General features: G+C 43.3%; 1 protein-coding gene across 5 annotated transcripts in view; it reads left to right on the forward strand.

Annotated features, from left to right (window-relative positions):
- LOC123761724 (serine/threonine-protein kinase SIK2) overlaps positions 1–22,391 on the forward strand; it is a 161,382-nt gene that overhangs the window by 129,957 nt on the left and 9,034 nt on the right. For 3 of the 5 annotated variants that reach the window (XM_069330613.1, XM_069330615.1, XM_069330611.1), the window contains 3 exons: positions 11,734–11,948; positions 16,137–17,987; positions 20,099–20,523. In XM_069330613.1, the coding sequence (XP_069186714.1) occupies positions 11,734–11,948; positions 16,137–17,987; positions 20,099–20,293 (2,261 nt within the window). In that variant the 3' untranslated portion in view covers positions 20,294–20,523. Of the gene's footprint in view, positions 1–11,733; positions 11,949–16,136; positions 17,988–20,098; positions 20,524–22,391 lie in introns of those variants that run through there. The other 2 variants (XM_069330612.1, XM_069330614.1) reach the window with 1 other exon arrangement.

The raw sequence follows: 22,391 nt of genomic DNA on the forward strand, positions 1-22,391 counted from the left end.
ATTGACGCGCGCGTGTCGAAAGTGTGTCAGTGGAGTACTCTTGGAGTACTTTAGTGCGTGAGTGTGTCAAGAGTGCTTGGGGGGGATGCACTCGCACTAAAGACACACTGCTCAAGATAATTATCTCTCTATACAAAATTAAGGTCTCCAAGCGTTTTCTACATGACGTGTGCGAGTCAAGGCATTATTATTTGAGTGCTGGGGCTCACCTCACCTAGATGTGCTTGCGGGGGTTGAGCGATGTAAGGTATAGCTCTTTTTGGCGCATCTGGTCTTAATATCGTGGATAGAGATGGCTTTTACCACTTTTTTTCTGGGTAGTCTACTTCTTGACCATCCGTATAGATTACCAGTATTTCCTTACATTTTCTTCAAGACGTTGGCGTTTCCAGCTTCCACCTGTGTCGTCTTGCTTTAACATTCTCTCAGTTGAAAGTGGTTATCCTTGTCTATTCCACATTATCTTGTATATTGTGATCATATCACTCGTTCTCTGCTCCAGAGTTATGAAATTTAGTTCACCTAATCTGTCCTCGTAGCTTAAGCCTCTTAGTTCTGGTACTTGTTGCCAGCTTCTGTACTTTTCCATTTTATTTTTGTGCTTGACAAGGTGAGGATTCCTGGGCCGTGCTTCATGCTAGAGTACTGGTCAGACTTAGGTTGTGTAGTTTGCCTCCAGACATTATTTCGGTTTTTAAATTGTAATTTATTTTTAGCTAGTTTCCCCTATGCTGCCGACGTTACTTAAGAGTGCCTCGTTTTCCTTGCACTTCTTGAGATTGAATTTGAGCAGCCAATTGTCTGCCTCTTCCTGAGGTTTGTCAAGCTCCTCCTGTCACCTTGTGCAGTCCTCGTTTTCTTTTTTTCACATTTGTCAAGCTCCTCCTGTCACCTTTTGCAGTCCTCGTTTTCTTTTTTTCACATTTGTCAAGCTCCTCCTGTCACCTTTTGCAGTCCTCGTTTTCTTTTTTTCACATTTGTCAAGCTCCTCCTGTCACCTTGTGCAGTCCTCGTTTTCTTTTTTCCCACATTTGTCAAGCTCCTCCTGTCACCTTGTGCAGTCCTCGTTTTCTTTTTTTCACATTTGTCAAGCTCCTCCTGTCACCTTTTGCAGTCCTCGTTTTCTTTTTCCCACATTTGTCATCAGCTCTGCGTCGTCTGCAAACATTGACATGTACACGCTCACCTCCCCGGGTGGGTCGGTCACCTATATAAGAAAGAATTGTGGTTTGTAGATCGAGTCTTAGGGGGGGGGGGAGAGGCAGCCCCCATTTGTCACATTCCTCCAGCTCGAAACCTCCTTTCTGACTGTGATCATTGTTTTCTGTCCCTTAAGTGCTTCCATACCTGGTTCAGGGTCTTTCATCCTATCCCAGCTTGCTTCTTCCTCATGTATACCAGTCTTTTATGAGACGTACCCCTCTCCCCCCTCCTCTTTCTCGCTTGTTTTGTGTGTGTGTGTGTGTGTGTGTGTGTGTGTGTGTTGTGTGTTGTGTGTGTGTTGTGTGTGTTGTGTGTGTGTGTTGTGTGTGTGTGTTGTGTGTTGTGTGTGTGTGTTGTGTGTGTGTGTTGTGTGTGTGTGTTGTGTGTGTGTGTTGTGTGTATGTGTGTGTGTGTGTGAAAAATTACCTAAGTGTAATTACTTTTATGTAGTTAGTGGATAAGAGCTACGCTCGTGGTGTCCCGTCTTCCCAGTACTCTTTGTCGTATAACGCTTTGAAACTGCTGACGGTTTTGGCCTCCACCACCTTCTCACTTAACTTGTTCCAACCGTCTACCACTCTGTTCGCAAAAGAAAACTTTTTAATATTTTTCGCATCTTTGTTTCCTTAGCTTGAATCTGTGTCTTCTTGTTTGTGAAGTTGTTGGTTTCAAGATTTCCTCATTGTCAATGTGGTCGATTCCTGTTAATATTTTGTAAGTGGTGATCATATCACCTCTTCTATCTTCTAGTTTTTGCATGCTTAACGCCTCTAGTTTCACCTCGTAACTTTTGTTCTTTTAGTTCCAGTTTATTTATGTGCTTCTTGAGATTTGGGCACCATGCAACTGCTGCATAATTTTGGGGTCACAAATGTTATGTACAGTTTCTTTAATATTTTACCATTCATATAATTAAAAGCAAGTCTGAAGTTGGAAAGCGACGCATACTCTCCTCTCACAATGTTTCTTATGTGTTCCTCTGGCGACAGCTTACTATCCACCCCCACCCCTAAGTCTCGTTCTTTATTAGAGTTCTGTAATGCAGGCGATGAGTCACAATAACGTGGCTGAAGTATGTTGACCAGACCACACACTAGAAATTGAAGGGACGACGACGTTTCGGTCCGTCCTGGACCATTCTCAAGTCGATTGTCTTGAGAATGTCGATTGTCAAGTCGACAATCGACTTGACAATGGTCCAGGACGGACCGAAACGTCGTCGTCCCTTCAATTTCTAGTGGGTGGTCTGGTCAACGTTCTGTAATGCCTTTCCACATAATTTGTAAGATGTGTGTGGGGGGTCTATTCTCTCCATTTCCACATTCTATAACATGGCATGTATTCGCATTGAATTCCATTTGCCACTTGTCGCTCCGAGCACTCATTTTATCTAGATTTATTTGAAGGGCATTACAATCGTCTGCGTCTCCTGTCTTCCCAGGTATCTTAGCATCAGCCGCAACGTGTTCATATCATTCTGTGTTCCTTCTGGTAGATCTTTTATGTAGACGATGAACATTACTGGTGCAAGAACTGAACCCTGTGGTACTCCGCTAGTACCACAGTGAATTCACCTAGTTGTATCCACCTAGTTGTGCATGCGGGGGTTGAGCTCTGCTCTTTCCCAGTGTCAATCAATCAACTGTTACTAACTACTACTACTATTTTGCTTAGACACACACACACACACACACACACACACACACACACACACACACACACACACACACACACACACACACACACACACACGATAACACATGGAAGGGGCCTCGTAGCCTGGTGGATAGCGCGCAGGACTCGTAATTCTGTGGCGCGGGTTCGATTCCCGCACGAGGCAGAAACAAATGGCAAAGTTTCTTTCACCCTGAATGCCCCTGTTACCTAGCAGTAAATAGGTACCTGGGAGTTAGTCAGCTGTCACGGGCTGCTTCCTGGGGTGTGTGTGGTGTGGGAAAAAAAAAATTAGTTAGTAAACAGTTGATTGACAGTTGAGAGGCGGGCCGAAAGAGCAAAGCTCAACCCCTGCAAAAACACAACTAGTAAACACACGATAAGCGGGATCCAAGAGTCAATGCTCGATCCTGCAGACACAACTAGGTGAGTACACACACCTAGGAAGCAGCCCGTAGCAGCTGTCTAACTACCAGGTACCTATTTACTGCTAGGTAACAGGTGCATCAGGGTGAAGGAAACTCTGCCCATGTTTTCCCGCCGGCTGCCAGGATCGAACCCCGGTTCGTAGGTCCACGAGTCTAGAGCGCTGTCCACTCAGCCACCACCCACCCCACCACACCACACTACCCACCACACTAATGTGTGAGCATGTGTGTGTGTGTGTGAGTGTGTGTGTGTGTGTGAGTGTGTGTGTGTGAGTGTGTGTGTGTGAGTGTGTGTGTGTGAGTGTGTGTGTGTGAGTGTGTGTGTGTGAGTGTGTGTGTGTGAGTGTGTGTGTGTGAGTGTGTGTGTGTGAGTGTGTGTGTGTGAGTGTGTGTGTGTGAGTGTGTGTGTGTGAGTGTGTGTGTGTGAGTGTGTGTGTGTGAGTGTGTGTGTGTGAGTGTGTGTGTGTGAGTGTGTGTGAGTGTGTGTGTGTGTGAGTGTGTGTGAGTGTGTATAAGTGTTAGCAGAGGAGGAGCAAGACGATGTTTACTTGAGAAGGATCCAAGTGTGAGAGAGAGAGCGTGACTTCTGCTCGTGGAGGGAGATATATCCCTACAGCCAGGTTCTTCTCCCTCCCCCCCCCCCTTTCTCTCTCCCTCTCCCTCCCTCCCCCCCCCCCCTTTCTCTCTCCCTCTCCCTCCCTCCCCCCCCCCCTTTCTCTCCCTCTCACTCACTGCCTGGTACCACATGCACACAGCCAAGTACCCCACAAACATACACCACCAGGTACCTCCCCAAATACCAGGTACCTTAGTTAACCCCTATTACACCTATTAACCCCTTACATTGCTTTGTACCTTTTAATATATGGTGGTACCACAGTGTCTATACCACTACTACAATACCTAGTATCATCAACACTAGGTGTGGGTGTGGGGGATACACTATAGGTACTAGGTGTAGGGGATACAAGTCTTGGTACCTCCAAGAGACCTGGTACGCATAAAATACCTTATACCCACACGAACCTGGTATTTCCCTAGTATAGGGAAAACCTGGTATTCCCTATGTGCCTGACAACCTCCCTGCCTTCTTCTCCCTCCCTTCACAAATAAATGTATACCTACTTCGTCCGTATAAATCATTCACACACAAAAATGTCCTGAACAGCGCTCAGAGCCTCTTTTGAAATGTTTTTGTTCTTTGCCATTCCTCTTCAGGCTCTGTGATGGGTGGCCAGTGACGTTAGCGGCCTGTTGTTGGTGTTCTGAGGCAGGCTGGGCAGGGGAAGGGGTCGGTCTGGGCAGGGGCAGGGGCAGACTTGGCAGGGGCAGACTTGGCAGGGGCAGACTTGGCAGGGGAAGGGGCAGACTTGGCAGGGGCAGACTTGGCAGGGGAAGGGGCAGACTTGGCAGGGGCAGACTTGGCAGGGGCAGACTGGGCAGGGGAAGGGGCAGACTTGGCAGGGGAAGGGGCAGACTTGGCAGGGGAAGGGGCAGACTGGGCATGGGAAGGGGCAGACTGGGCAGGGGCAGACTGGGCAGGGGAAGGGGCAGACTTGGCAGGGGAAGGGGCAGACTTGGCAGGGGAAGGGACAGACTGGGCAGGGGCAGACTGGGCAGGGGAAGGGGCAGACTTGGCAGGGGAAGGGGCAGACTTGACAGGGGAAGGGGCAGACTGGGCAGGGGGAAGGATCAGACGTGGCAGGGGAAGATAAGACGGAGGGCGAGTGGGCAGGGGGGAAGCGAGAGGGAGCTATGGTCTTGCGTGTTCACTGAATATCGATGGCCAAGTATGAGCAGATTACCTTCTGGCTTTGTGAATTGTTCTCTTCTCTACACGGAACGATGGCCACAGATAAAGATAACTTTCCTATGAATAGGGAAAATTACCTCTCTTCCCGCTGCTGTCGTGGAGGGGCAGGGAATATTTCCCCGCAGTACTGCGGTATCACCCCCACATGTCCCATCCAGCTTACTAACCCAGGCAGGAAAGCCAGCTGCGAGCGATATTAACACTGGGAGATAATTACTATCCTTGTATCTCTGCCAGGCTGACAAGCGGCCCACGTATTCCCCGACACTAGGTTTCCCCCGCCCCCTTCCCCCTCATGACGTCAACACCGCCCACAGGTGGTGGACTCGACCAGTGTTGCCAGCTGCTCTCCTGCCCCTCCCCCACCTCCCCTTACCACCCCCACCCCCCAAACATAATTCCCTCCCCCCTTCCTCAAACAAAAATTCAAATTATAGCACAACTAGAGGCAAAACTAGGGCACAACACTATGCTTTATATTGAATACTGACTCTTCGATATTCAGGTATTTTTTGTGTGCGCGCTTTACCAGTAATTTTACAGGGAAAGGGTCGAGCCCTAGGGAAGTTTGTGATTGGTAAGGGGAAGAGCAGAGTCGGTAACATCTCCCCGCACGAGAGAAATTCCCCCGAGGTTCGCTAGGCGGTGCGGGGAGACGAGGGCCGCCTCCAGGGGCCGCTGAGGTCCTCCTCAACACTGCCCACCTCAAAACTTGAGCCAGACTTGGGAGAACATTTTTTGCTGAGGTTTGGTGGCGTGGTGGGTGAGCCTGGTGGTGTTGGGGGACAAGTGGGGGGCTTTACCAGGGGAGTTGCCACGGCGGGAGGCTTGTTGCCATGGGAGGGGGGCTATAGTGGGGTATTGCCACGGAGGCTACTACCTTCCGTTTATCTTGTGCTGGATCTGGGGATCAATGCCCCCCGCGGCGTTTTCTCTGACCAGGCCTCCTGGTTGGCGGTCTGGTCAACCAGGCTGTTAGATGCTGTGTACTTATTGCACTTCTCTTCCTTTTTAACGGGGCTCTTTTGCAGTTCCCGCCATGCCTCTTGGTCTCCTAAGGCGTTAATTCTGTGTCCAGAATTCGAGCCAGTCCCTCTGTACCATAGCGTGGGGACCTGGAACTTGTCTTCATTAAACATATTTTCTGTGGTCCATTGAAATACCTGATTAACATACGATTGAAGGTTAGCCGCGTGCTCTTATGTTCTTTACTCTCAATAATTCTGGTGTCATCTGCAAAGGATGATACGGTACTATAGTTTGTGTTCATTTCCATACTAGATATGAGAATGAGGGAAAAAATGCCGGAGCAAGCACAGTACCCTGAGGAACACTTTACACAGTGGATGATCCAGATTTTACTCTGTTGACTAATACACACTCTGGGCTTGTTCATTAGGAAATTAAAGATCCCGCTCCCTGCTTTGGTAGATGGACCATTTTGTGTGCATTTGCTAAAACGCATTTTGTGTACAATAACACTATGGTCACACTTTGTAAAAGCCTTCACGAAGCCTTTGTCTCCATCAGCGTTTTGCTGTCTTCCATGGCATGTCAGGCCATGTCATAGTGGTCTAGCAATTATGAGAGGCAGGAGCCTCCTGTTCTGAACCAGTGTTGTCCAGAGTTATGTAGAGAATGTGACTCAATGTGTTTTGTGATCTTACTTGTTAGCATGCTATCAGAGATTGTTATGATGTGTGTTGTCAGTCCTGTCAGTCTATAATGTGTTGTCTGCTTTACTACCTCTCTTGTAGAGTGGCGCTGCTGCTGTCGTTTTTATATTTAACTACTCTGAACAAAAAATTCCAAGCAGCACGGGCTATGGTGAGCCCATTGTACTCATCTAGCACAGGAGATGTGTGTAAAGTGGCGCGATTTCTGCTTAAGCCCTGTGTTTAGGTTCCGTGTTAATGATTTTTTACCATTCTTGATGAACATAGAATTGCAGAATTCTGGCTCTGGTGCGGAGTGCATAGATATACTGTCTATGGCTACTTCAGAGGGGAGGGGGGAGGGGGTGTTGAGGGAAGGTAAGGGAATTATCAAGGGAAAGCGCCAAGCCATTACGACTATATAGCACATGGAAAGGGATCAGGATGAGGCTTTGGCTTTGTTCAGGAGCTCACAAAAATCAGAATCTTACTGTATCTTCAATATTTCACTCATTTCTTTCTTGTCATATGTGAACGTTCCATCTCCCTTGGGCGAGGGTCCAGATTCTAAGTGTAGTTTTTGTTTTAGATTTTGCATAGGAGAAAAAGTATTTTGGGTTCATATGTCTTTCACTGGTGGCCTTTTCCTCTCTTTGCCTCTTCCGGATTTTATAAGTTTCTTGTATGTTTATCCTCACATAACCTTCCTTGTCGTTCTTGAAATAGAGTAAAGCGGCAGAGTTGTTCTGGGGTTTGATTTCTTCGCCCAAAGTGTGAACGCCGACCTCATTCCAATTTGCATTTTTTGTCTTAATGGTTTGTGCCGCGCATATTTCTAGCACTTCTGAGCCTATTTTCTCGAGGCACTGATTTCGCTTTGTATTATCTAGTTGTACTTCTCAGCGTATTACTGCGAGGCTCCGGTTTATTAGTTTCCGGTTATTATGTTTATTATTAAAATTGAATTTGTTGAATCCTCCTCCTCCTTGGGACGTGGGACTCGCTGCACAGGTCTATTGCTCAACCTCGTCTGGACTTCGATTAACTTGAGATCTGAGTAACTTGTAAACATTGTTCCTAACTAGTTCATCATCGTCAAAATCAAGTCTAGGGTTGCTTTAATTTCTACTTGGTTCCATTATTTGCTGGTTTAAGTCAAATCTGCCATACATCCGTAAGAGGCAAATTGTGTGTGACATCGTTGCTACAGCTTCCTGGAGTTCTCTCGCACATAACAGTGTTTACATTTCAAGTGCCGTAAGAGGTCACCAACAGACGTGATGTTTGGGGCCGAGTTTATGAGGTTGTCCAAGCAGAAATCTATTTTCACTTGACTTTAAACTGGCTGAGGATTTGCATCTGCAGACTTGTGTACCAGGCTGTTTGCCAGAGGGCTGCCACTAGACTAGTTAATAGGGGGGGGGTTGCCTCGGGTTGAGGCTAGTACTAGTTACCCAGAAAACGGTCACCAGGTGAAGGGAAGGGAGAGAGGAGAAAGCGCCAAGCCATTGCGACTATATAGCACTTGGAAGGGGTCATGATAAACTTCACGGGCTCACCATAGCGCGTGCTATTTTGAACTTTTGTTCCGAGTAGCTGAATCTAAATCAACAAGAGTCAGGATAAGGATTTGGGATGGGACGGGGTGAAGGAATGGTGCCCCACCACTTGGACGGTCACTGGTTGCGCCGCTGCTGATCGTCTACAATACAGTGAAACAAAGCACAATGTGGCTTGTGTAGTGTGTTCCCGGGCTCTTCGGGAAGGTGGGGACACTTTCCCAAAAAACTTTGGGGGGAAAGTGTATAAGGCTTTTTGGACATTATTTGGCTATTTATAGGCTATTTGGGAAGGTCGATAGGCTTCGGGGAAGATATTAGTGGACTTTTGTGGAAAATATTAGTGGACTTGTGGGAAAGATGGGTGCACTTTTGGATGTTATGAAGATTTAATCACAATAGTTTTGTGATGAATTGTTTATATATGATTGTGTTCACTTGTGTAAGTTAATGGATGGCCGAAACGTGTACATTCGTGCAGCTGAAGCGTGATAGGAGAGAATATGCACGAAATTTCCTCCCCGTACATAACACGTACATGTGCGCGTACGGGAGGTCATGTACGTCTAGAGACCGTGTACGCCCCCTCCCCCCCCCCTGGCTACTGAACGTGACTCTGCTTCGATTCTTTAAATCCTGTGACGTCAAGCTGCTGGGCCAAGTGTTCCACCTGTTTTCGCTCCTGTTTTATTCCCCCTCGTGTGATGGTGGTGGTGATGGTGGTTGTGGTGGTAGTAGTGGTGGTGGTTGTAGTTGTTGAGGTGCGCCGGGGTGGCGATGGTGTCTTAAATATACAGTATTGGGGCTTATAGGATCTATATATCTATATATGTATATGTGTGTTCGAAAACTTCACTATACGCCATCCATAGCGGTACTGGCGTATAGTGAAAGTTTCGATAATCGTGGTATTTTTTTTTCTCTTTTGGTCACGAGTATTTTGAAAAAGTCTGCTCTCCTTTCTCCTCCTTTCCCTTCCCCCCTCCTTAACTCCAACCCCCCCCCCCCCACAATCCCCCACCCCTTCCTATCCCTCCTCCACCCTTCCAGTCTATCCCCCCCCCGTCCCATCCCTCCTCCCCCGACCATTATCACCATTAATATCGCAGTGAAACAAATGTGTCGCAATTTGACGCCGTGAATATTATGGGCGACAAGGTGGAGAGTTGAGGGTGGTTGTGCTTGTAGCTACCATGGGTGGTGGTTGTGCTTGTAGCTACCATGGGTGGTGGTTGTGCCTGTAGCTACCATGGGTGGTGGTTGTGCTTGTAGCTACCATGGGTGGTGGTTGTGCTTGTAGCTACCATGGGTGGTGGTTGTGCTTGTAGCTACCATGGGTGGTGGTTGTGCTTGTAGATACCATGGGTGGTGGTTGTGCCTGTAGCTACCATGGGTGGTGGTTGTTCCTATAACTACCATGGGTGGTGGTAGTGCCTATAACTACCATGGGTGTTGGTAGTGCCTATAACTACCATGGGTGGTGGTTGTTCCTGTAGCTACCATGGGTGGTGGTTGTTCCTATAACTACCATGGGTGGTGGTTGTGCTTGTAGATACCATGGGTGGTGGTTGTGCTTGTAGCTACCATGGGTGGTGGTTGTTCCTGTAGCTACCACGGGTGGCGGTAGTGCCTATAACTACCATGGGTGGTGGTAGTGCCTATAACTACCATGGGTGGTGGTAGTGCCTATAACTACCATGGGTGGTGGTAGTGCCTATAACTACCATGGGTGGTGGTAGTGCCTATAACTACCACGGGTGGTGGTAGTGCCTATAACTACCATGGGTGGTGGTAGTGCCTATAACTACCATGGGTGGTGGTAGTGCCTATAACTACTATGGGTGGCGGTAGTGCCTATAACTACCATGGGTGGCGGTAGTGCCTATAACTACCACGGGTGGCGGTAGAACCTATAACTACCATGGGTGGTGGTAGTGCCTATAACTACCACGGGTGGCGGTAGTGCCTATAACTACCACGGGTGGTGGTAGTGCCTATAACTACCACGGGTGGCGATGGTGCCTATAACTACCACGGGTGGCGGTAGTGCCTATAACTACCACGGGTGGTGGTAGTGCCTATAACTACCACGGATGGTGGTAGTGCCTATAACTACCACGGGTGGCGGTAGTGCCTATAACTACCACGGGTGGTGGTAGTGCCTATAACTACCACGGGTGGCGGTTGTGCCTATAACTACCACGGGTGGCGGTTGTGCCTATAACTACCACGGGTAGCGGTTGTGCCTATAACTACCACGGGTGGCGGTTGTGCCTCTAACTACCACGGGTGGTGGTAGTGCCTATAACTACCACGGGTGGCGGTTGTGCCTATAACTACCACGGGTGGCGGTTGTGCCTATAACTACCATGGGTGGTGGTAGTGCCTATAACTACCATGAAAATGTCTAAAATAAGGACGTGTTCCACCTCCCCCCTCCTCCCCTCTTCCCAAACAGTCAACAATTGAATTTTTGTAAGTAAGGACAATATGTAAGTCCATTTTATTATTGTCCTCGCCAATTAGGCAAAGAGTGTGTTTGCAGTCCTAAATAAAAAAAAGGCCCTTATTCGCACAAATGGCTACAGTTAAATATAGATACCAGAGTACAAACTTTATAGATATGACAGGTAGGACAGGCTACAGGGTGGGGTCAGCCTGTACATCAAACGATATACTCGTCTGCATTGAGCTGCTGAATACCACAGATGATATGGTGGAAGTGCTGATAATCAAAATAGAGATCCTAAATTGTTTGTAGTCCCTGTGGTGTAGTAGTAAGGTGCTCGCCTGGCATTTCATGAGCATTTTGTTCGGGGTTCGTATCCTGGTCGGAGAGGATTTACTGGGTGCAAATCCTTCTCTGTAGCCTCTGTTTACCCAACAGTAAAATAGGTACCTGGTTGTTAAACGATTTGGTTGGGTCATATACTGTACTGGGGAATATTAGGATTAAGGACTTGCCCGAAATGCTATGCATTTCTTGTAAAGCTTGTGGCTTTACAAGAATGTAAGAACTCATATATATACTGTATATATATAAATATAATTCTGTATATAATAAATATATATACTGTACTGTGTGTGTGTGTGTATATATGTATATATATATATATATATATATATATATATATATATATATATATATATATATATATATATATATTATATATATATAATATATAATATATATATATATATATAATATATATATAATATATATATATATATATATATATATATATATATATATATATATATATATATATATATATATAATATATATATTATATATTTTTTCCAGAGCAGCCTCAAAATAGTAGCAGCCCCACATGCAGGGGAAAATATTTTAAGAAATACATTTTATTATTGTACTTATTAATAATCTGCATGTATTGCAGATTGTGAGCAGCTAGTGAGAAAAATGCTTGTGCTGGAACCAACACGGCGGTATACGGTAGAACAAATTAAGAGACATCGATGGATGCAGGCAGAGGAGCCTCCTCGCTTGTCCTTTGACTCTCCTTCCATCAGAGCAGAGAAGACAACTGATCCTAATGAACAGGTCCTAAGAGTCATGCAAGAACTGGGTATAGATATTAACAGAACTAGAGAGGTTAGTCTTTTTGCTTAATACTGTACCAAGGTACAGTATATAATCTTTAACTTTTGAATTGCTGTTAGAAATTACATTTGTAATTATATACAAATCTATTGTCTCTAAACAGTAGCTATTGAGAAAAGCATCATGTGGGAATGTGAATTTATTGTTGACGATGATTTGCTCACAAGTGCTTTCTCATCTTATGCGTTCTATGCACAAATCCACCTGGGTTCTTACACATAGTGATGGATGTTAGAGGTCTAGAAATATAATGATATCGCCTACATAAGTCGGGTAGTTATGATTACCTATCAGGAGGAATGCAGTATTTCCTAATGTTACATTAAGTGTAAGTGACCTATGCAGTGTTTGGGATGGCATATTGCAGTGATCACTTGCATCAATATTCTTATTTAGGCAACCTTATTTTCCTCCTACCCTACATTGGTTTCTCCACATAAGAGCTTAGGTAGCCTGTGTATCTACCTAAGATACCGTCATGTGGTAGAGCCCACACATGGTAACAGCATACTGATCTTGTGCTAAAAACAGAAGAGGGTATGATTGATCAAATTCTTGTGGGGGTAAAAGCTAACCCCCTCTTGTGTGACTACCATGTTTTCAGATGGACTACTGATATATAAACACACATTAAGGTAAAAGATGACGAATTTCTAGATTACCAGCGAGGTGACTATCAAAGAATGAGGGAGGAACTGTAAACCATCTCCTGGAGGGAGCTGATGGGTGAACATGGCACAAAAGCAGCATGGTAAAATTTCAAGAGGGTCATCACAGAACTTGTTTAAAAGTGTGTCAAAAAGAAGAAAAATAAGTAAGGGAACTGAATGGATGACACAGGTCGTAAAACAAGCATTGGTAAGCAAGCGAAACCTTTGGAGAATGTATAAATCCATGATAGACATCATTAACTATGAGTTATACAAAAGGGCACTAAATGTGGCCACTCAGAAAATCAGAGCAGCAAAAAAAAAAATTACAAAAGAAAACTTGGTCAAAACATAAGAAAGATACAAAATCATTCTATGCCTATAAAGAGGTAAAAACAAAAACAAAGGATTCGGTTGGAACCTTAATACTGTAGATGAGACCAACCAAGCTATAATGGATGATAAAAGGGCAGCAAACACACTAAATGATTATTTTACATCAGTGTTCACACTCAGAAGATTGGATGACTTCCTATCACCCACACAAATGTTTGAAGGAAGGGTGGAGATTAAATTTAAGAATATACCCATAACATGCAAAATAATTTGAAAGTACATTGATAAACTAAGACTCAAAAGCCCCAGGTGTGGATGGAGTCGAATCCAAAGTCTTAAAGGAACTGGCAGAAGAACTATGCCTACTGCTGAAACTACTTTTCACAAAATCTCTGGAACAAAATCTCTGGAATACAATACTACCTCTGGAAGGGGTAGTCCTCCAAGATTGGAAATATGCAAATGTTACCCCTATTTTAAAAAAAGACAGAAAGAGCTTGGTATAAAATTACCAGCCAATCAGCTTGACATCACACATCTGCAATCTCAAGGAGAGAATCCTCAGGGAGGGAGTCATTCACCATCTTACAGTGAACAACCTTGTACAATCAACACAACATAGATTTGTTAAAAACAGATCCTGCCTTACAACCTTGCTCACGTTTTTGGAAACAGTAACCAGCTACTCAGACAAGGGTCTTCCAGTGGATGTAGTATACATGGATTTTGCTACAGCTTTCGATAAGGTACCACATGAAAGATTGGCAAGGAAATTACAGGCCCATGGAATAAATGATAAAATATTAGAATGGATAAAACAATGAAACAATGGTTGAAAGAAAGAAAAAGAGTCGTGCTAAATGGAAATGAATCTGAATGGAGAAGTGTGATAAATGGGGTGCCACAAAGGTACATTTTGGGACCTACCCTTTTTGTCATATACATCGATGACATAGATGAGCATATTACAAACCATATAGTCAAATTTGCAGACAATACAATGTTTTATGGTTAAGTGGAAAATGATGATATTGAAGCATTGCAAAGAGATCTACATGAACTCCACAAATGTCAGAAGACTTCTCCACCACTCTCTTGACAAGTGGTGGATCTTGACCTTGGAGTAAAGATCCACCACTCATTAAAAGTTGAACAACAGGTGGGTGCAGCCATCAGAAAAGCTAACCAAACTCTTTGGATAATCAAGCGTACATTTGACTATAAAGAAAAGAAGGTAATGATTCAACTGTATAAATTTCTGGTGTGCCCCAATTTAGATTGCTGTATCCAAGCGTGGAGACCTCATTTCCAGAAGGACATAGCTGCTCTGGAGAAGGTGCAACACCGGGCAACAAAAGTCATTCCAGAGCTAAGTCGTCTCCCGTATCAGTAATGCTTGAAGGCCACAGGGCTAACACTGCAAACCAGGCACGCAAGTTTCATGATCTCATGAAACTTTTAAAATACTGAACAAGTTAGAGGATGTTGATGCGGATATTTCTTCACAAGGTCAGATGTAACACAAACAAGGAGCAACAGTTTCAAGCTCAACAAGCTACAATGTAGGACTGAGAACAGGAGATGTTTTTTCACCCACAGGGTTATTAAACCCATGGAACCAACTACCTGCTGAAGCTGTAACTGCCAAAACTGTGTCGAGTTTTAAAATATACCTAGAAAAGGTCATCAAGGCAAATGCGGGTGGGGGAACCTTTGACAAGCCACCAGCTTCCTGTGCTCGTCGAGGCCACTAGGGTTAGTGGCCCTCGGATAAATCTGGTATGATTTGGGTAAACCTCTGTGGGGCAAAATGTTAGCATAAGCAGCTCCTGATTTTACATGATATTCTTCCCAATAACATTGTCAGCTGTTAATGATCAACAAACACATTAGTTAATGCTAAGGAGAATTAATAATGAATACATTATGGCTGTATAATATCATTACAGTACTGTCTCATATTTCCAAATAGACATAAAACAGACATCCAATACTGTATTTGCATTCTGTTGTCTTCTAAGAGCACACAAAAAAGCTATTTATTGCTGTAAACTGACATGTTAAAGAGAGAGGCTTTATTATACTAATAGCTGAAGGTTACTAATGATATGTTAAAATAATGATGATAATGATAATAATGATAATGAGAGAGTAATCACACTATTGTGATGCATCAATGAGAAAAACTGATCAATGAGAAAACATTTCTCATTGATGCATCAGTGAGAAAGAATTGACCATAACGTGGCATAGTTTTCTAGAGTGTGAGCCTGAGAACACCCAGCGAATAGCTTTGATCCCTCAGCATGGCTTCTACCGATTTTCTCAATACCTGTAATAATAATAATGAGAAAATTAGTAGAAGCCATGATGTGGATTCACACCTTTACACTGGCTACACCCAAACTACACGCCCTAACCAACTTGTGAGTACCTAGTGTGCAGGCTCAAATCCTCCTCATGGTTTCTGCTGATTTTCTTATTAATACATCATGTTAATGTGATTTCTTTGATCAATAATGATAAAAGTAATAATAATACAGTAATACAGTAATAATATTTTATTAATTAAATATACATATTATATTACAGGGGTTATATGTGAAAGTACAGGGAATTCAACTTAAATAAAGCCACTAATATACAAATATTTTGGGGCAAAACTTAAAATAATCGACTTAAAAATTTATTTTTGCGTAGATGTAATGTGGTAAACACTATAATGTATACTAAACAAGCAGTAAGGTAACACATGTGAGGTGTTAAAGAAATTTAGCAAATGATGTACAATATAAAGGTGATACTTAATGATGATAGGCATAGACTACTTTAGTATAGTAGTCTGGAGAGGCTACTCCAGACCAACGACCAGAGTGCAGCTCTATAAGTCTCCTGAGACTGACGGATGCCTACTACTACTATATTATAGAATCTGTAGTTTTAGCAAAAGAATATAGTTTTTAACAATATAGTAATGTAACAGCAAAAGCATAAAGATGCACAAAGGTGCATATTTAGTAATGCCACTAGAATGCATAGCATTTTAGTGCATTTTTATTCACTAATAGTCTGTAGCACTATAGGTTTAATTATTGTGGTTGCATTGAAATAACTTGAAACTGGAGAATTGCATTTGTAAATAATGTATTGTACTATAAAAGTTATTCTACCCCTGATTATTATTTTCTTTCAGTCACTTGTGAGTGAAGCTTATGATAATTATACTGCCATCTACTTGCTGCTGCTGGAACGCTTCAAGCAGCACCGGTCATCGTTACACAGTGACAAACACGCTGGCCTAGAGCAACAGCGACGCAGACCTTCCAGTGTGGCAGAGGCAGCAATGAGAAAGATGTGTGCAATGGTTCCTACAGGCAAAGCTTCACCAACATCTACTAACATACATATCACACAACTCACAGGATCTTCAGGGAGTACCATTGGGAGTATGTCAACACCTCCATTGTCTGAGGTATCCACTGCAAGTATTATTAGCCCCCTCATTACACAGGAAGGAATGATGATAAGACCGTATGGCCATACAGGAAGAATATTGCCTGCAATTCCAGGAGAACACCAAAGTAATATGCCACATAGCTATATATCAAATTATCCAAGCTTGGGGCCACGTGGAAGCAGTGTACCAGAGACGGAAGCAATTACTACTAGCATAACACCACACGTCTCTCCGCCCTTCAGAGAACAAAGCCATGATTCTCAGACTGAATTTACACATGGTTATCAAAATGTTGTTGCTACAAGTGGGGGTATATCAATGGCATTAGTAGGCAAAAGTTATCGTGATAATGAGAGTGGTGCTTCTACCTCCATTGATGAGGGAGTAGAAGCTGATATGTGTGACTCAGAGTGTGGTTCCATTGTTGGAGTTACTCGTAGTGGCCATTGTATGCTTCAGAACATTAAAAGTGCCTCACAGCAGTCTTCAGAAACCTCTCAGTGCACTGACTCACCTCTTGGTAGTGTTACAAGCACAGAGTCTACTTTCGAAAGCTTCGAGTCACAGTTAGAGCCAGATTTAGGAGCTTCTCTTTCATCTTGTTCACATGTGTCCTTGTCTACAAGACCCTTAATGCATGGAGTGCAATCACGTTCTCTTCAGCCACAAGCACAGCTTGATCCATCTTCTGATGCTCCTGACCGTGCTCACACTCGCTCGCCAGTCAACTTCCGTGAAGGCCGCCGTGCCTCGGATGGTTTAGTTACACAAGGTGTTATTGCATTTCGGCAAAGATTGCTCGAAACAGAAAAAGCTCGTGGTTTGACAGAGCTACATAGTGTCCAACAGGAGCACCAAGCTCTTACTTCACTCTACCAGGCAGCTGCTGTTACTGGATGTGAGGAGACAACGACCAGACAGCAACCTCTCCACTATCAACAAACACAATATTGTCGACAATGGAGACATTCTTATGCTGGTTCTGACGAGATGAGTCGAGCTCCATTAGTAAGACAGAGAGTATCTTTGCCAGATACTCTTAGTTTTACAACACAAAAGCTTTTGCAGGCCAAAGATACCATTAAAGATACAGATTATTCAGTAATTAAACCACTACAGCAGCAGCTTTTTCAACATAGACTCCAGCAGAAACGTCAAATTTTGCAAAAACAAGCAGCATTCCCAAGACAATCTTATCCTGTTGGTTGTGAACTATCTCGAAGGCAAATGGTTCGGCAAGCATCTTACAAGTTAGCACAGCAACAGCCTGTATTGCCACCATTACCTGCCGAACTTAGTGCTGCACATCTCCTTGCTGGGTTAAATCAGGCTGACCTGGCATGTCCAACCATTGCAGAACATGTGGGATTTGCAGATCAGGATGAGGAAGGCTGGGAGGGCAATCCAGCTTGGAGGAATATTTCCTCTTGGGCACCAGATACCACAGCTGCAAATTGGCATACGCTTCCCTCCACACTGGCTGCGTGTCAGATTAGTGAAGCTCAGCAACAATCTCAACCACCTGTCTCTACTACAGATAGCCGGGCATGGACTGGTCTTCAAGCCTGGCATGGAGGTTGGCATCAGGTAAGGAAAGAATGACAAGTTGATTGATTCTTTATTCATCACCACTACCCCTATTCCTAATTTCATTTCATTCATTGTGGGAAGAAGATAGAAAAGATGGATCCTTGCTTAGTCTCCTCTTTTATTGCTGCATTTGTGTTTGTTTAATTCATAATAATATGCTTTGTCAGGGATAAGAAGCCTGTGTATATATATACTTTAGACTTGTAATTAGGTCCCCCCCCCAAGGTCAGACTACTAACCCTCCTCAGGGTGGAACCCCACAACAATTATGTAACTCCCAGGTATCTATATACTGCTAGGTAAATTGGAGGCAATAGATGAAAGGTGTAGCAATTATATTAAGTGTAATATAATTGCTCCAAATTCTCAGAAGTTTCAGTGCAGATAATTAGATGTTATTGAAACGCCTGAAACCTGAAACTGTTTCTGCCTGAAACGCTTTGCGTAATAGTGGCCTTAGACATTGTATGTACTAGCTCTATCTATAAATCCATCAACGTTTTGTATCTCACCTTGTATGTATGTACTTTACCTGAATAAATATTTTATTTGATTTGATGTACCTGTTAAACCCCAGCACTGCACCAGCCAACATATTACAGGGTGTGGTGGTGTGTCAGCCAACATGTGATGATGTTAGTACTGTACATCATAAGATTCTAAACTCCCATGCATACAAGGGGCTCACATTTGCTTCCTCAGGCCTCCAGTAACCATTCCCCCATCTTGAAAAAAATCCCAAGTCCCTCACTTTCCTTCCATGGCCTTAGTAATGTGGCCTATGTAATATTCCTAAGGCCCATGGCCTCAGGTTTGTGCAGGGCAGCCATACTATAACCCACTGAAATTTTAAGAACAAGAAGTGAGTGATTACCTTTATATATTTCAGGCAAAATGTGTGCTATGTCCAATTATAAGATTTAGGCTTGTATATCCCATTTGCCTATCGAGGCAAATGGGGGGGGGGGGGACCTTCGACGAGCTGCCGCCTTCCTATTCTCATTGAGGCCACTAGGGTTAATAGCTCTTGGGTAATTCATGTAAATATCAAACTTATACGCAATGAACACCATCTTTGACAGATATAATTTGTTAGAGCAAAAAACTAAATAAATAAAGTGAGAAACATTGAAAACAAATCAACAAAGTTATTCCCATGCAGCAACTCTCTCTCATTTTTTCCCCAAAAAAAACTCTACTTCTCCAGGCCACAACACCTAAACTACAAGAGGTAGAGGCTTATTACTTGGATTTTTGTGCTTCCTGGGTGCTAATTAACAATATCAAAAGAAAATGTTCATTTTTGTAACAACTTAATTTTTGCACATCACAGGAATGTTATTTTAAAAGGTGTGCAGTGCAGGGGTTAATTCCACATAATCTAGCCTAACCATTTCTGTCCCGGGAATCGAACCAAGGATTCCCGATTGCAAGTCTAGAACAAAGCCAGCTGTACAATACTGTGAGACACCTCAGTTTGTACTAGTAAATGTCAAGTAGTGAAGCTGCACATTCATCTCCCTATAATACTGTACAATACTTTCAAATACTGAGCCTTTATATTAGTGTACTATGGTATAGTACACTAATATATAGTGCATAGTATACTTATATAATATGTTATCAGTACAATAACTGATAACATTATCAGTTATTGAGCATGGAGTAAATATGCCAAAGCTTATTTAAAAATTTACTGTATTTAAAATTAGTTTATTTATTCATCTTCTGTTTAATTAAGCCATTTGGCATCTACTCCATACAGACCCTTTAAGTCTTTATGGGTTGTTGATATCACATTAGAGAAAATTTGTTATCTTGTATGCAGAGCCACATCATATATCTAGGGGTTTCTTGTGCTTCAATTTGAGCACAGATTGCTTTATATTAGACCAAAAATCTTAGTTGTATATCAACCATTTTATAATGCCGACAACTCTCAATCTGCACATGATATGTTCCTGTAAAACTTTGTGCAGAGTAAATTTGCACTTGGCAAAATGGACTGTATAACATAGATATATATCATATATTTTGGGGCCAACCCTTTTTGTCATGTTCATCAGTGACAGATGAGAATATTACAAACCACATCATCATATTTGCAGATGACACTAAGATCTATGGTAAAGTGGGAAGTAAAGGTGAGATTGAGACCTTACAAAGAGATCTACATGAACTCCACAAATGGTCAGATGACTGGCAAATGCTTTTTAATGTCGATAAATGCAAGACCGTACATGTGGGGCACAACAATCCATGTCACAACTACCAACTTGACATCACCACCTTACAACAGATAGATGAAGAAAAGGACCCTGGGGTCAGAATCCATTATTCACTAAAATTTGCACAACAAGTGTAAGCACCAGTAAAAAAAGTGAACCAAACCCTGGGAATAGTCAAGCATACCTTTACCTTCAAGGAAAAAAAGTAGTCATTCAGTTGTACAAGTCTCTGGTGCGCCCCACCTGGATTATTGCATCCAGGAATGGAAACCTTATCTTCAGAAAGACATAGCTGCTCTCGAGAAGGTGCAACACGGGCAACCAAAATCATACCGGAGCTTAGTCATCTCATGTATCCGGAACAGTTAAGGGCCACTGGGCTAACAACACTGCGACCTAGGCATGACAAGGCAGATCTCATCGAAACCTTTAAAATACTGCACTGAACAATTTGGAGGTTGCCGATCCGGACAATTTCTTCATAAATGGTCAGATGTAGCACAAACGAGGAGCAACGGGTTCAAACTCAACAAACCACAATGTAGGAAGGAAAACAAAAGATGCTTTTTCGGCCATATGTTTTATTTTTATTTTTGATAAGGTTGTAAACCCATGGAACTGCCTACCCGCTTAAGCTGTAAATGCCAAAACTGCTGGGTTTTAAAATACAACTGGAAAAGTTCATCAGAGAAAAATGTTGGGACCTTTAACAAGCCAAGGGCTTTGTCCTCATCGAAGCCACTATTATTAGTGGCCCTCGGGTAAATAAACAACATTGAGCGAGGAGCCTATGCTACAATTTCCAATTTCAGAATTGATTTAATTCATAAATGGCAAAATAGTAAAGTTCATGACCTTTGCTAGACCAAAGTTGGGATATGCAAAAGTTGTATAGTGCTCATATCTTAACGCTTTCGCGTCCTGATGATGGTAACGCTGTCATCAATTATTAAATTTGTAAAAATTATTTATTGTTCGAATATTATGGGACTGGTTTTAAAATGTGAACAGTTTGATACCAAAATGAATGACGTAGCACGAGAATTGAGGTGAGAAAGCTGAAAAAGTCTAAACATTTGAGTGGGGTTTGTGCACCCAAGGCCATCACTTGGCCTACCTGGCGGTGCACAGCGGGTTGCCCGCCGGGCACGCAAAAGTGTTACGAGGCACATCAGAAAACTGGAAAAGGTGCAAAGACATGCAATTAAATACCTTCTAGAAATGAAAGACAAGAGGTATGAGGAGAGGTTACACACATTAAATATGCCAAAGCTAGGCAAATCAGGCAACCTCAGTAACCAAACTAGGCAATGTCAGTATGAGGTTGCCTGGTGCTCATTTTACCTTTTTCTGTCTGTCATTTTTCTTCGGTTTCCATTCCAGTGGTCCTTTCCTTCTTGTTAAGGTTGTTTTTATTTTGACATATAAAATACACCAGTACTATTGCCACTTTTCAACATTGGGAGAGTTGTTGTTGCTTGCATTTGACATAGATGCATCTTCAACACAGTTCCGCAAGTTGTCTTGTGCATTCTTTCACCTCTGAGGTGGCTCATGCACCTCCTGAGCCATCTTGGTCTCTTGACTTAGTTTTAGCATTTTACATCCCTTAGTTCATGGTTATCTCTTTGGCTGTGGATGTTTTTCCCAAAGGCTTGTTTTTGTTGGCTTTCACCTCTGACTGTTAGGTTGGGGAACTTCATGCTCTTCTCTGGAGGTCGGTTCTGTTCGTTCAGCCCTGTTGGGCAGTTTGTTCATCTGCAGCCTTCCTCTTGTGTGGCAAGAATGAGTTGGCTGGTTTCCAGAGGGGTCCTTTGATGATTGGTACCACGGGTGTATCATTTGTTGTGTCCGGTGGTGGCTCTTCGCTGCAACCTGCACGCCACCGGTTCTGCCTTGGTATATGCTTTGTTGATTGACCATGTTTTCTTGGACCCTTCTTCCAAGCCTCATATATCTCAGGTTGTCTGCAAGGTCATAAACTCAAGTGAACCTGCTGTCTTCCCTTGGACCAAAGATGTTTGTAAGTATGCTGCATTAGCATTAGTCTTCTCAAACACGACATGGGCTGATGTTTGGGCTCAGATATTTTTGAGGTCTAACAGGGTCTTTGCAGCCCCATGAGTATTTAGTTGACGTTGGCCTCGTACACACTGGGCCAGGTTTCCCAGCT

This window comes from Procambarus clarkii, chromosome 24 (genome assembly GCF_040958095.1).
Source record: "Procambarus clarkii isolate CNS0578487 chromosome 24, FALCON_Pclarkii_2.0, whole genome shotgun sequence".
Classification (NCBI taxonomy): domain Eukaryota; kingdom Metazoa; phylum Arthropoda; class Malacostraca; order Decapoda; family Cambaridae; genus Procambarus; species Procambarus clarkii.